The sequence below is a fragment of the Fringilla coelebs genome, assembly GCF_963513975.1.
Source record: "Fringilla coelebs genome assembly, chromosome: 6".
NCBI classification, from domain to species: domain Eukaryota; kingdom Metazoa; phylum Chordata; class Aves; order Passeriformes; family Fringillidae; genus Fringilla; species Fringilla coelebs.
This window is the reverse complement of record NC_140034.1, coordinates 47,820,601-47,833,370: the sequence shown is the minus strand read 5'-3', so window position 1 is coordinate 47,833,370 and position 12,770 is coordinate 47,820,601. Positions and strand designations below refer to the sequence as shown.

Here is a 12,770-nt window from a genome sequence, read left to right as displayed (position 1 = left end):
GGGAAGAAAAAAAAAAACAAAAGCTATTCTTCCATCTGCAAAGCAAGTGCATTTGATCCAGAAAGCAGTGAGATTCTGTAAACATAACACCTCCAGATGTATTTATTTCCTTCCAGAGCAAACTCACAACCATTTGGCCACTGTCAGCCTAAATGATTTCACCTGGTTTCTGTTTTCTCTTTGAATACCAACGATGACCAGCTGACTCATTTTTACTTTGAGAAGTACAGGATCTGGATTACTTGGCTTTAGACTGAAACCATGACCCCAATTCACTGGGAATTTTGCCTCTGATTTCCATGCTGCCAGGATTTAACTTTCAAGTCTTCCATCCAGCTCCTCTTCTGTTTTTATTGTTAGAGAAACATTTGTTTTAGACCCGTTTGCTCATGACTAAGTTTGAGAATGTGTCTCCTGGTTCACACCAGAAGAATTTGTACCATGTCATTTTGAAATGCCCTCACGTGCACACTCACAGGGAGATATCTGTTATCTTGCATAGCATCAGGGTGTGGTTTTAATTGCACCTTCATGGAATTAAAGTTTAATTGAGAAACTCAGGTACAAATTAATCTCTTTGTGCCTGATTCTCCTGTCCAAAGTCCAAAAGTCATCCTAGCTGAAACTGAGAGCTGGGCATCTGGAGCTCAGTGCCCTACATGCTTGTTTTAGCAATAACTCCTGAAAGAAGTTTCAGAGCAGCTGCTAAGGGAAAACTTGAAAGGCTACAGCACAACCTGATGATTTTTCAACCTGGTCACACCACAGGAAAAAACTTGACTTTCCCCTGGCCTCCACCATCTACCAAGGGACATTGCAATCACATGTAATCAGAGTATTTAGTAACATTCCCAACCATGATCTCAGGTAACACGTCCTTCCAGCCTCTGTCCAAAGCTCAAGAACTGCCTCATTAAGCATTAGCTGTGTCAGTGGGTGTAATGCAAACCATTAGAAAGCCTTTAGGCCAGTGCTACCTGTGGTCTTCCATCTCTCCTGCCCTGTTAGGGGACATGGCATTTGTTTTCTCTTCGGATCTACAGGATGCTGAAGGCTAGTGGGATTTGTGCTGAGTGCTGCTGTGGATGGCACATACAAATCCCTTAATGCTGCCCCATACATACATATATATATATATATATAAAAAACACAGGCTGGGCTCCCAGCAATGAGGCACAGCACTAATTGTTCTGCATTGTATAAATGTGCTCACGGTGTGCTGCTGGAGCCAGGTACAATTAACTCCTCACTCTGTAGGAATACATACCTGATTGTGGGCATGGCAGCCCTTTTATGGTTAAACTGCTGTAAAATGAATGTGATGGACTCCCCCAAGGGAGTTCTTTGAACCCCTCCCTCTGCAGGTTCACCACTGGCTTGGTGATGTTTGGTCCACATTCAATGCTTGCAGCAAAATTAATGCTCTGATTCTAGCAGAGAGATTATAAAGTGATTGCTTTCCAAGATTAAGAAAAAAATAAAATTTTAATGCTGCGTCTTCAGAAAGTTACTACCCTAAAAGCAAGTTTAAAGCCGTAGGCAAGAAGATAAATTAATCAAAGATTACAAACAAGAAGCCGGGGGGTGAGGAGGGAGGAAAGATGATCTCACCGTGCTGCGTCACTGCAGGATATCTCAACAGCCCATCGCACGGAATGGAGGGAGCAAGCCCTGAAGGAGAGGCAGATAAGAAGAGGGAATCCAGCCTGGGGTGCAAGAGAAGGAACAGCCAGATCCCTCAGCACTGCACTGCTTTGCCAACCACTCCTAGAGAGGGAACCTGCCGCAGGAAAATGTAAAAGAAACACAACTCCTGGGGCTCCTTGAGACATGCCAGGCCTCCATGAAGCCAGACAAGTGTCTCAAGGTCTGCATCCTCTACAACTGTATCTGCTTCTCTTGGATTGCCAGGGTTGGAGCTGCCATTGAGCTAAGTCACATCTGTCATATTTGAGAAGTGGCAATGACAGAACAAGGGCTAATGGTTTTAAACCAAAAGATTTAGGATAGATATTAGGAAGAAATTCTTTGCTGTGAGGGTGGTGAGACACTTGTACATTTTGCCCAGAGACACTGGGGATGCCCCATACCTAGAAATGTTCAAGGCCAGGTTGGATGGGGCTCTGAGCAACCTGTTCTAGTGGAAGGTGTCCCTCCTCGTGGCAGGGAGATTGGAACAAGATAACCTTTAAAGTCCTTTGCAAAGCGAACCATTCTATGAGTCTACGATAGCCACGTTACACCTCAACCCTAATTTCTCACAAAATAGCGAGTGTATTCTTCTATTCACAAATCTGGCCAAAGAATGGTACAAACTTGGAGCAACTCGAGAAACCTTTAGGATGGTTACTACAGCGACAGTGCATTTCCTTGCTCCAGAAGCACTGTGCACACCGTATGGAATTAAAATCTGCACTTTTCCATAACCTGCTCTCGCAAAGCTGCCCAGCGCTGTCTGCAGGCTGGCGGCCCGCAGAGCAGTGTCCCCAGCAAACTATGCCCAGAGGGATCTCTGCGGGGAAGCAGAGAGCCTGATACCAGGCACAGCGCAGCCCGGAGCCCCTTAGGCGGCGAACAGGGGCAGACACCTCCGGGGCTGGACGACAGGAGAAGGCTCCGACGAGGCAGGGGTGCTGCGGGAAGAGCGGGGCTGGCAGAGCGGGGAAGGGGCAGGGGCGAGGTGTGCTCGGGTGCTGCGGGCAGAGCGGGGCTGGCAGAGCGGGGAAGGGGCAGGGCGAGGTGTGCTCGGGTGCTGCGGGCAGAGCGGGGCTGGCAGAGCGGGGAAGGGGCAGGGGCGAGATGTGCTCGGGTGCTGCGGGCAGAGCGGGGCTGGCAGAGTGGGGAAGGGTCAGGGGCGAGGTGTGCTCAGGGTGCTGCGGGCAGAGCGGGGCTGGTGTGCTCGGGGTGCTGCGGGCAGAGCGGGGCTGGCAGAGTGGGGAAGGGTCAGGGGCGAGGTGTGCTCAGGGTGCTGCGGGCAGAGCGGGGCTGGCAGAGCGGGGAAGGCGCGGCGGCCGCGGGAGAGCGAGAAGGCGGCAGTGCCGACATTAGAGGGCACCATTGCCCCGCGCATCGCCGCACGCCCGGCTCGGCTCCGCGCCGGGGCTCGGGATGGATGGGGACCGGCGGCAGGGACCCGCGGAACGGGGAGGGACGAGGTGCGGGCACCGCCCGAGCGCAAATGCGGCTCGCCCCGGTCGGTTTTCCGCCAGCGCCGCAAGGACTGGGGCGAGCAGAACTTTGGTCTCGTTTAACTCTCCCTTCATACTGTTTTTAAGGTCTTCGTCGTTAGCTTTCTTTAGACAGCCTCCGCTTCTCGGGTGTGTGTTGCTTTCACAGTCAGATTTCAAGTCGTCTCTAGGGCTTTGGGTCATACTCTGTTTTGTTCCCTCTAGGCATATGCTGGGATCCATGTGAAGATGCCTCTGATGCACTTACGGCTGCTCTTGGGTTTGCTCGGGGACCAGGCACCTCCCCTCTGCAACAGTCCAGGCCATGAACGATCTCCTTCAGGACTAGACTAGCAGCAGTAAAAACCTGTTTACTTAAGAAACACGAAACCAAAAATAAAACCTGCGTAATGGCCCCTTCACCACTACCTCCCCCTACATAAAGCAGAAATAACCTATGAAAAGATACTCCAAAAATAATATTACCATGGATCAAGATGAAAGGCGAGGGGAATGTCAAAACAAGCAAAATGCAAACCTCTAGTTTAATGCAGAGTGGCAATGAACAGGACCTGTGAGCGTAGAGCCTGACTTTGACAGCACTTACACCAACAGAAAAGCAGGGAATATAAATAAATGGAGCATTTAACTACTGCTGAAATATCACTACACAGCAAGCAAAAAAAAGCCACCCTCCACAGGTACGTACTGCGAGCTCAAAATGCTGCTTGGTACCTGCCATTGCCAGCCTGCTTTCCCAGATAACAGCATCCTGCAAGCGAGCCAGGCTCCCAGTCAGGATGAAGAGCCAGATGGCAAGTGGAGTTCATCTAGTAAAACAACATGATGGCAAGAGCAAAAGAGGAGTGTGAAGAGAGAATGCAATGGCCCCTGGTGCACTGGCAGGTCCATCAATAGATTAGGCTAAATTCACTGCTACCTTTGTGCTACCCTAATGATGCACAGCAGCTGGACAGCAAGGCTGGCTCTTCTTTTAACAACCAAGAACAGAAGGCATAATAAAAAAAATAATTAAAGGAAATTAAATTAAATTAAGCAATTTTTTTTTTGTCTGAGATATTAGCTTATGCTTTTTTTTTTTTTTTTTTGAGAACACAACAAAAAGCAATTCAAACTCAATTAAAGCTGCCAGAATTTTTCCAGGGCTCTGCTCAGATTTCCTTTACCCATTTTAACCCCTGTAATAGTGTGGTTTTTGCCCAGCTATCAAATCTAATAATTTGACACTTTATGACCTTGTCAAGAAATGGAAAATTCTGAGTCTATACCAGTTTGAATAATTTGAATTGTCAGTTTGGTGGTAGAAAAGCCTCAATGAAGAGATTAAGTAGTCTGTGCTAACTTGAACCTTAATTGTAATCAGTTTATTGAAGCAGGATTCCAAAGTATCAAGCAAAATTGCCACTGGTATAAATGAAAATTGCTTATGATCACATGCTTAATAAAAGAAGTGCAAAGGAGATAAAGTACCAATGTCTATTGGCCTATGCCTCTGCTAAAGCAATTATGGGATGCAGCACATTCTGAAATGAAGCAATCTCATGTAGATCACACAACAACTGAAGAATCTTGAGTTAAACATTGCTGAGTGCAGATGATAACCGTGTACTGAAGGAAATAAGAAGAGAGCAAAGCACAAACCTCCCAGCCTCAGGGGCCCAACAACAGGTCTGCTTGTCTGGCAGCATGCTGAGGACAGTCCCTGCAGGAGAAGTTCACTCCAAGACTTGCCAAAAGACAGAGGAGTGCTCCTCCATGTCACCATGTCATGGGGACTGTTTGCCTCTATACATAAGCATCTCGCTAAACCCTCTCTTCTCAATAAGTTAACCTGGAGTTGCACAACAGCCAGCCCCATCAGAATGGCAGCACGAGAATCTCTCTTTTGTTACCTCCATAACTTATCAAATCTCCTTGGTTACTCCTTGCTCAGTTTACATGCAAGGACCTCTCTTCCCCTATCTGCCAAGCCATCAGACTCAGCCCTGGCTCTGACAGTCAACCTGGACCCTTTCCAAACAGAAATAGTCAAATGCAATAAACCTCCTGCAATGGCAATCCTATTGCAATGATGCACAGGCCATAAAGGAGTTTGTTTTTCCCTCCCCTCACCCTTTTGAAACAGAGCAGCCAGCAGGAATACACACTAGTTAAAGTCATTATTTTTCCTGACATAAGCAGATATGACTTGGATATTTGGAGCAAAAACGTTTCATTCTCATGGGGCATTGTTCTAACCATAGCGGTAATTACTCTGCTCAGTGTTCTGGAGCAGGAATTTCTAAAGAAGCTAATAGGCTTGGTGGTAGGAGCTCTTGGGTAAGATTTTGTGGCTCATGGTAGGCAAACTGCTGGTTTAGAGGATCATAACCTACCCCTCTGCCCTGAGAGTTCACAGATCCACTAAATCAAAAACATCTCCCTGTGCATACAGTACTTCCTCCTCATATGGGCTGGATGCTCTCTATCTCCACACCAAAAAGAAAAACAAACAGTGCTAGAACTTGTGAGCAGAAAGTGGCCAAGACTGTCACCACCACCTTAAAACCTAAAAGTATAGTGGGACAAAAAAATTGAGTCAAAAGCATTAGGGAGCATTAACAGTGAGGAAGCTGAACTAAAAAAACCAAGGGTGGTAATCTCAAACCTGACCTGCTTTACCTCCCAGGTGAGCTGGAAGGTGAAGTGGCCTCACACAAGGCAACTCCTGAACGTTGAAACCGTCGTTCCTTGCCTCCCTCAAGCACTGCGTAAATATTGGCTAACCTCCGGGAGGGTTTGGAAGGACAATGACGTGGGTTTTGCAGAGGGCGCACCCACATCTTGCAAATAGCAGGGGATCTTGCTGGTGCAGCTTTCATGGCAGGAATGGCTAAAATCGAGGAGGTAGGACACAGGGAGGCGGTCGCTGGCCTCGCTGGCATGGGAGGAGGACGGCAGCAGGCTCACGAGGACTCCTCACAAAGAGCTCCTGTCTGCAGGGACCTGGCCATTGCCTTTTGGCTCGAGTCTTGAATAGAGGGCACTTCTCCAGCAGGTTTCTTGAGGACCTCAAATTATTTTCTCTGCACAGCACATTTTTTCCTAGAACCACCCCAACCTATATCCCGAGAGATGCATTTGATGGCTGCTGAGAGAAGTCCTCAGGTGAACACCATACCCTGTTCTCCAACCATCCCAGTTTGTGAGAACCACACCTCCTCTCCTGACCCGTGCCTCAATGATGTGCACCTTCTGCTTTTTAAAATGATGTGCTCTTAGTGACGAGGAACTTTTCATTACTTGCTCCCTAAATTATAACCTTGGGGCCAAGAGACCTCCATGTGGCCATCTTCAAGGGCCATTTTGGGACAAAAAGGACAGTGGGGTAATATTCACCTAAAGCAGCCACATGGGTAGGTTGTCCAGCTCACCTGGGAAACTCAGAATGGCTGTTAAGAAAACAACATCTGAACAAGCATCTTTAAAAGAAAAAAGTCCTCACATTTCCTAAAATACCAGTGCTATCACCATTAGTGAAATGAAAGTAGTCTGTCTGTACCACTGGTCAGCAAAATCTTCTGCCAGGTGTGACTCCATGCCAGCCCAGGAAACAAGTGGGGATCTGCACCCTGAAGGCACTTGCTGCCTCTTCTTCTCTCCATCACCAAGCTAGAGACGGTCCCCACCGAACACCCCACCTGTCCCCACAAACATCAGGAAATGACTTCAGGAGATCAAACCTGTCATGGCATCTCACTGCTCAGCAGCCTGAGCATGGATAGATCTTTCCTGTGCCGTGAGCCAGGCTCCAACATTCTCTGTGCCAGCAGCAGCCAACCCCAGGTGCATGGGTCCAAACCCATGGGCACTGCTGGTACCTCCTGGGGCGGGCAGACTTTGGGAGCACCACTGACTGTGCAGTGCCTGGGCAGTGACCAGGGGCTGTGCCAGCTGCCACAAGCTCCTCACTGCCATGGCAAGTGCAGGAGTGAGGGTCCCCAGCACTGCTGGAGGGCTGCTCTATCACAGAGGTGGGACAAATATAGAAACACCACAGACTTACTTTGGTGTACCTGGCAAGGCCTTTCCAGGGATGCAAAGACAAATGCCTCTCTTCTTGAAGCAGATTTACCTGTGGTCGCCATTGCCCTAAGGGGCCTAAAGCTGCAACCCCTCCAGCCCTGCAGCAAGCAGGCATCTGGGGCAGTGTCTGCAGAGCCAGCACATCCTAGGAATTAATAGTAATTTTATTCCCTCTAGGAAATAAAACCATCCAGGTTGTCTTTGCTCGAGGGTTTGAACTTTCCGAAGGCAAGAGCCATAGGGACATGAGTGAGGGGGTCCCCAAACACACTGCTTGAAAGAGGTTCTTTCCCCTTGTTGTCTGCAGATGAAAAAATCATTGCCACGATGACCCTCTGAGACACGCATCGACACTGTGAGGATGTTCTGGGACCAATTTTAGCACGGTGTCAATTATGCTCCCCCTTCTTTTCCTTTCATACTCCTCCATCCCAAAACAACAAAAGGCTATGATTGCAGTGACCTGCAGAAAATGTAAAGCACAAGCCAGCTGATCCCTGGCAACACAATAGCAAGATTAGTTCATCTGCAGTGAACAAACACGTATTATGTGGGTTTTAAAGTCAGGAGAGGAAAATGCTGTGGTTTTCATGTACTTCTATTCACTAAGGCTGCAAGTTATTACTTCCATGCAGCTGAGAAGCCCTATTTTTAAAAACAGCCTTTAGCTTGTTTTGAAATCTGCAAGCATCTCACTTTGTTTCGCAGCACTGTAATAAAAATCTCCGAGCCAGAAACGATCCCGTTTTCCTCCACACGCATCACCTCCCCCGCCCCAAGCCCCCGCGCTCCACGGATGCTGAAAAAACTGGCGACACTCCTCGAGGAGAAAAAAAAAAAAATCTTATACAAAATAATAGTAAAAAAATAATAGTCAAAACACTCCCACACGCACCCTTCACGCGGAAAAGGCAACACGGAGCGGGGGGAAAAAAACAACCCCGAAAGTCGCCGGCTTGGAAGCGGCGGCGGAGCTGCGGCCGGCGGCAGACAAAGGGAGCGGGGGGCGGCAGCGGGCGGGGAGCGCGGCAGCCGCCCTCCGGGGCCGGGCTAGCGCCGGGGCCGCCCCCCGGTCCGCGGCGGGGCCGGGCCGGGCCAGTGCGGGCCAATGCGGCCGGCGGCGGCGCGGCGCTGCCCGGCGCAGCCAATGGAGGGCGCGGGCAGGAGCGCTGCCGCCGGGGGCCGGGGGGAGGCGGGAGGGGCCCCGCCAATCGCGGCGGGCCGGCGGCAGGGAAACACTATTATGCTAATGGTGTTTTGCTCGCACTCGCGGGGAGCGGGGTTTAAAAGGCAGCGGCCGGGGGCAGGGGTTCAAAGGCGGGAGGCACGGCCGGTCTGAGCGCGAGGGAGCGAGCGGACGGGACAGGACGGGAGGAGAGGAGCGGCGGGGGGGCATCCACGCCTTCCCGGCCCGGCGGCGATGTCCAACGTGCACCTCTCCGGCACCGCCGCCCTGGAGCGCCTCTCGGCCCGGCGAGCCCTGGTCGGGCACGGCCGCAGCCCCGTCTGCAGGAGCCTCTTCGGGCCCGTGGACCACGAGGAGCTGGGCCGGGAGCTGCGGGAGCGCCTGCGGGAGATGGGGGAGGACGACCAGCGGCGCTGGGACTACAACTTCCAAACCGACACGCCGCTGCCGGGGCCCGGCCGCCTGCGCTGGGAGGAGGTGGAGGCCGGCGCCGTGCCCGCTTTCTACCGAGAAACTCTGCAGGTGGGACGGTGCCGCGTCCCCCTCGTCCGGGCGCCCCCTTCCCCGCCGCCGCCGCCCGCCGCCGGCAAGGGGCCCGGGGGGCGCCTGAGCCGGGAGAACCGCGCAGCGCCCCGCCGCCGCGGCATGCGGCTCCGCCGGAGGGGCCCGACCGCCCGCATCACAGGTGCGTGGGGAGCCGGGGAGCGCGGGGGACGGGGGGCGTCCCGCCGCAGTGGCTGACGGACCCCTCTTTCCTCTCCGTCCTCCATCCAGATTTCTTCGCGAGGAGAAAAAGGGCGGCGGAGCCCAAGGCGGCGGCGGAGCGCCCCAGCGGCTGCCCGCCGCCCCCCGCCGCCGTGCCCGCTGAGCAGACTCCCCGCAAGCGGCTCCGGTGAGCCAGGTAAGGCGCGCCCCAGGAGCGGGCGAGGCTGTCCCGGCGCTTTCTGCCCCGCTCTCTTAATTCCTATACCGGGACCAATTATTTTTCCCCTGCTTACCCCCCCCCCCCCCTTTTTTTTGTTCTTCTCCAGACTTTTGCACTACTGCACCCACGGGAGAGGCGCGCCGCCACGGGAGGCGCGACGCCCCGGAGGCGCGGGGGGCCGGGGCGGGCGGCACGGCGAGCCGGGACCCCCCCGCGCCCGCCCGGCCCGGCAGCGGGAGCCGGAGCGGAGCCGCAGCGCCGGCCGCGCACGGAGCAGTGTTATCGTACAACAGTGCAATGTATGACGTTCTGTATAGAAATGTATTATGCCTAATGTGAGTACACTGGCCAGAAGTGTAAAGCTTTAAAAGTCATTTATAAGAAATGTTTAATCTCTGCTGAGCTCTCAGTGCAAAAAAAAAAAAGGAAAAATTAAAAAAACAAGTGTATATTTGTACAAAACTTTTTTTAAGAGTTATACTAACTTATATTTTCTATTTATGTGAGAAACGTGGATAACTTTGACATCCAATAGTCTTTTTTTTTTCTTTTGGTTAAGCCAAAGGGCACTATATTTGCTTTTGTTATTCACAAAATGTAAATTTATTTTTATAGTGGATTTTTTTTTTTTTGCATTCACAAGATGTAGCTATGAATCAAAATATTTTTTAGATTTTACTTGAAGACAAATCTCTTTCAATGGATCCTGAGCCGGTCTGTACCACTGCCATTGCAAATAATGCCACAACTTCAATAAAAAAATCAAATAAAAGGAAACGGCCCCAAGCCTGCTTGCTGTGTGCTGGAGGGGAAGTCCGGGGGGAGGGGGGGTGGCAGAGACAGCCCCGGCAGCTTGGGCGGGGGAGCCCAGCCCCGTCTGAGTCTCTCGGTGCAGGGGGTCCTCCCTCGCCGCGGGGCCCGGGTTCCCCCGGAGCGCGACCCCGCCGCGGGGAGCGCGCCTGCCCCCAGCGCCCCGCCGCGAAACGCGGGCGTGCGGTCCGGAGGGGAGCGGAGGGCTTCTCCCTTAAAAACAAGTTCAAACTCCTGAGTACTGCCGGAGTTAACCAAGCGTGAGGGGAGCACACGCCCTTCATCACACCCTGCTTCGCCTTTCGGCACGCTGTAATGGTTACTTTTAACAGTTCACCCTTTCTTCCCGAGGCTGTGTCTGCCCCCCTCGAGGAGCCCGGCTGGCCCCGGGCGCCCCCCGTCCCCCCATCGTGGCTATGGCCGCTGCCTGCCTCTGTTGGGGTGCGTGCGGGCCGTGGCCCCCAGCGGGCTCAGCACGGGGGGGACGCCCCTGTCGAGGCTGTGCAAACCTTCCCCCCTCCCCCTCTTTCGACCGCGGGCTCTCACTCCCCAGCCCGGAGCCCTGGCTACTGCAGGGAAGCACTTCCTGGTACCTCGTGCCCAGCAATGATTTACAGGACAAACACAACAGTTCTGGGAAAGGCAGCAGTTTCAGCTCGCCCTAAAAGACGTAAAAAGCAAAACAACACTCACACGAAATAAACCCTCCCACGAGACGAAATAAACCCTCCCAGCCAGCATTTTGACAGTGCTTTGGTGACAGTGCTGTCACAGCTATGCAGCAGCAGCACTTTGCGGCGTCCCCGTGGCCTGAGGGCAGGTTAAAGCCGCGGCATCCTCAGGCAGCCCCGAGGGGTCGGGGCGCACGCCCTGCTCTGAATCCCAGCCCCGCCGCTGCCCGGGAGAGGGGGACAGAACAGCTCTGGTGCTGGCTGCAGGTGGTGTAGGATTGGGATGCTGGGGAGTACAGATGGGGAGGAGGACCAGGACGTGGGGACTGACTGGACTGATTTATGCCTTTCCGATTCCACACCCCAATTTGGCACCTCTGAAACGCTGCACACCCCCCTCCCCTGCTGGACCCAGCAGCTGGGGCGGACCGAGAGGGCGTCACTCCCCGGTTTTCTGATCTCTGTATGATACACTTCCACGGAGGGGGGAGGGAGCTGAGAGAATGAGGTTCAGGGTGAATAAGGCTCAAGGTTGACCCACATCGTCTTCCCCCGTCACAGCGCTCCTCTCTGCACCCCCCCCCCCCCCACCCTTTTCCCCCAACCTCTCCCCTCGTTTCACGGCCGCCAAACGCTCCTGGCTGTAAAAGTAACATTGATTACCTCCAGCTCCATGATCGCTTAATCAGAACGGGATTATTTTACACGCCCGCATCAGTGGCCGCTGACTCAATACGATTTTCCCCCCCCTTTGAAAAGAAAAATAGCTTTTCCCTTTCCTTATGAAAGCCAACAATACCCGGAGTGAGGCAGCTGGATCCTCCAGGATTTATGGGCTTTTCTCTCGCTTTCATGAAAGCAGGTGCCTTTGGGACCTCCATTGTCCCAGCCCGCAACTAATAATAGGACTTTTTGCAATGAAAGATCCCTGCTCCGAGCTCCCAAATACCTCGGCCGGAGGAGCCACGAGGTGTGCCCAGCCTGGCTCAGGAGGAAAGCTCTCGCCGCGGGGACAGTTTAGGCACGGGGCTCTAAAGCAAATAACTGCAGCCCCTGGGCACTGCCCGAGCGGAGCCGTCGGGTTTGCAGCCCGCAGCAGGGAGGGCCCCGTCCCGCAGCCCCTGCGCTCCGGCTCCCCGGAGGGCCGGGGGTGCGGGAAGGTGTGCGGCGCCCCCGCGCCCTGCCCCACCCAGCCGGCCGGCCCTCCTCGCCCCGGCACAAAGCACACTGCCCCTATTCTTTCGGCCTTTGTAGCCATATGGCAAATCCATGTAGACACAGCCAACATCCATTTATTCAGGCACATAATGTCCCGCAACAGGGAACAATTGGAACTTTGTTTGCTTCTATTATTGATGCGAATGGGCGACAGAGAGAGAGAGAGAGAGAGAAAAAATCATTTAACTATAAGAGATATCCAGCTAATTATGAACCATATGTGCCTATAGTTTCAAAGCAATCCAATGAAGTTCATTTTAAATCTAGACTACTTTATTAGTACGGAAGACAGATGTCTCAACAGTACATGCATCAGGGGAAACCATGTAAAGAAGTTCTTGAAATATTTAACTAGGACTCATTCATTGTCAGAGGGGCTTTAAAGTGCCCTTTATCATGAGAATGCATAGGCAGAAGCGGAGGGAGGCTGCTGGTTGTTACCGCCAACCCACTTACCCCTTAGCGCTAAATCCCAAATTCCACTTTGGATTTGACGACAGGAATATTTTTGGAAAGGATTCAAAATATCAGGGGTCTTGAAGGACCGAGCTTGCTGCTCATTACAGCTACAAAAAGTCAGGTCATTATTTGAGCTGCCTTAATCCCAGACTGAAACCAGCTACGCAATTAGAGGAATAATCTACTCCAAAATCACCACTGCTCCCTCTCCCAAGGAGCAGGGCCGTGCATTTGGAGCATGGCTACTG

General features: G+C 52.5%; 1 protein-coding gene across 1 annotated transcript; it reads left to right on the top strand.

Annotated features, from left to right (window-relative positions):
• Positions 1-8,541: 8,541 nt before the first annotated feature.
• On the top strand, positions 8,542-10,123 carry CDKN1C (cyclin dependent kinase inhibitor 1C). Its single transcript, XM_084207963.1, has 3 exons — positions 8,542-9,124; positions 9,214-9,340; positions 9,471-10,123. Exons 1-2 carry the CDS (start codon positions 8,674-8,676, stop codon positions 9,333-9,335), a joined length of 573 nt encoding a protein of 190 aa, XP_084064089.1. The 5' UTR covers positions 8,542-8,673; the 3' UTR covers positions 9,336-9,340; positions 9,471-10,123.
• The last annotated feature ends 2,647 nt before the right edge of the window (positions 10,124-12,770 follow it).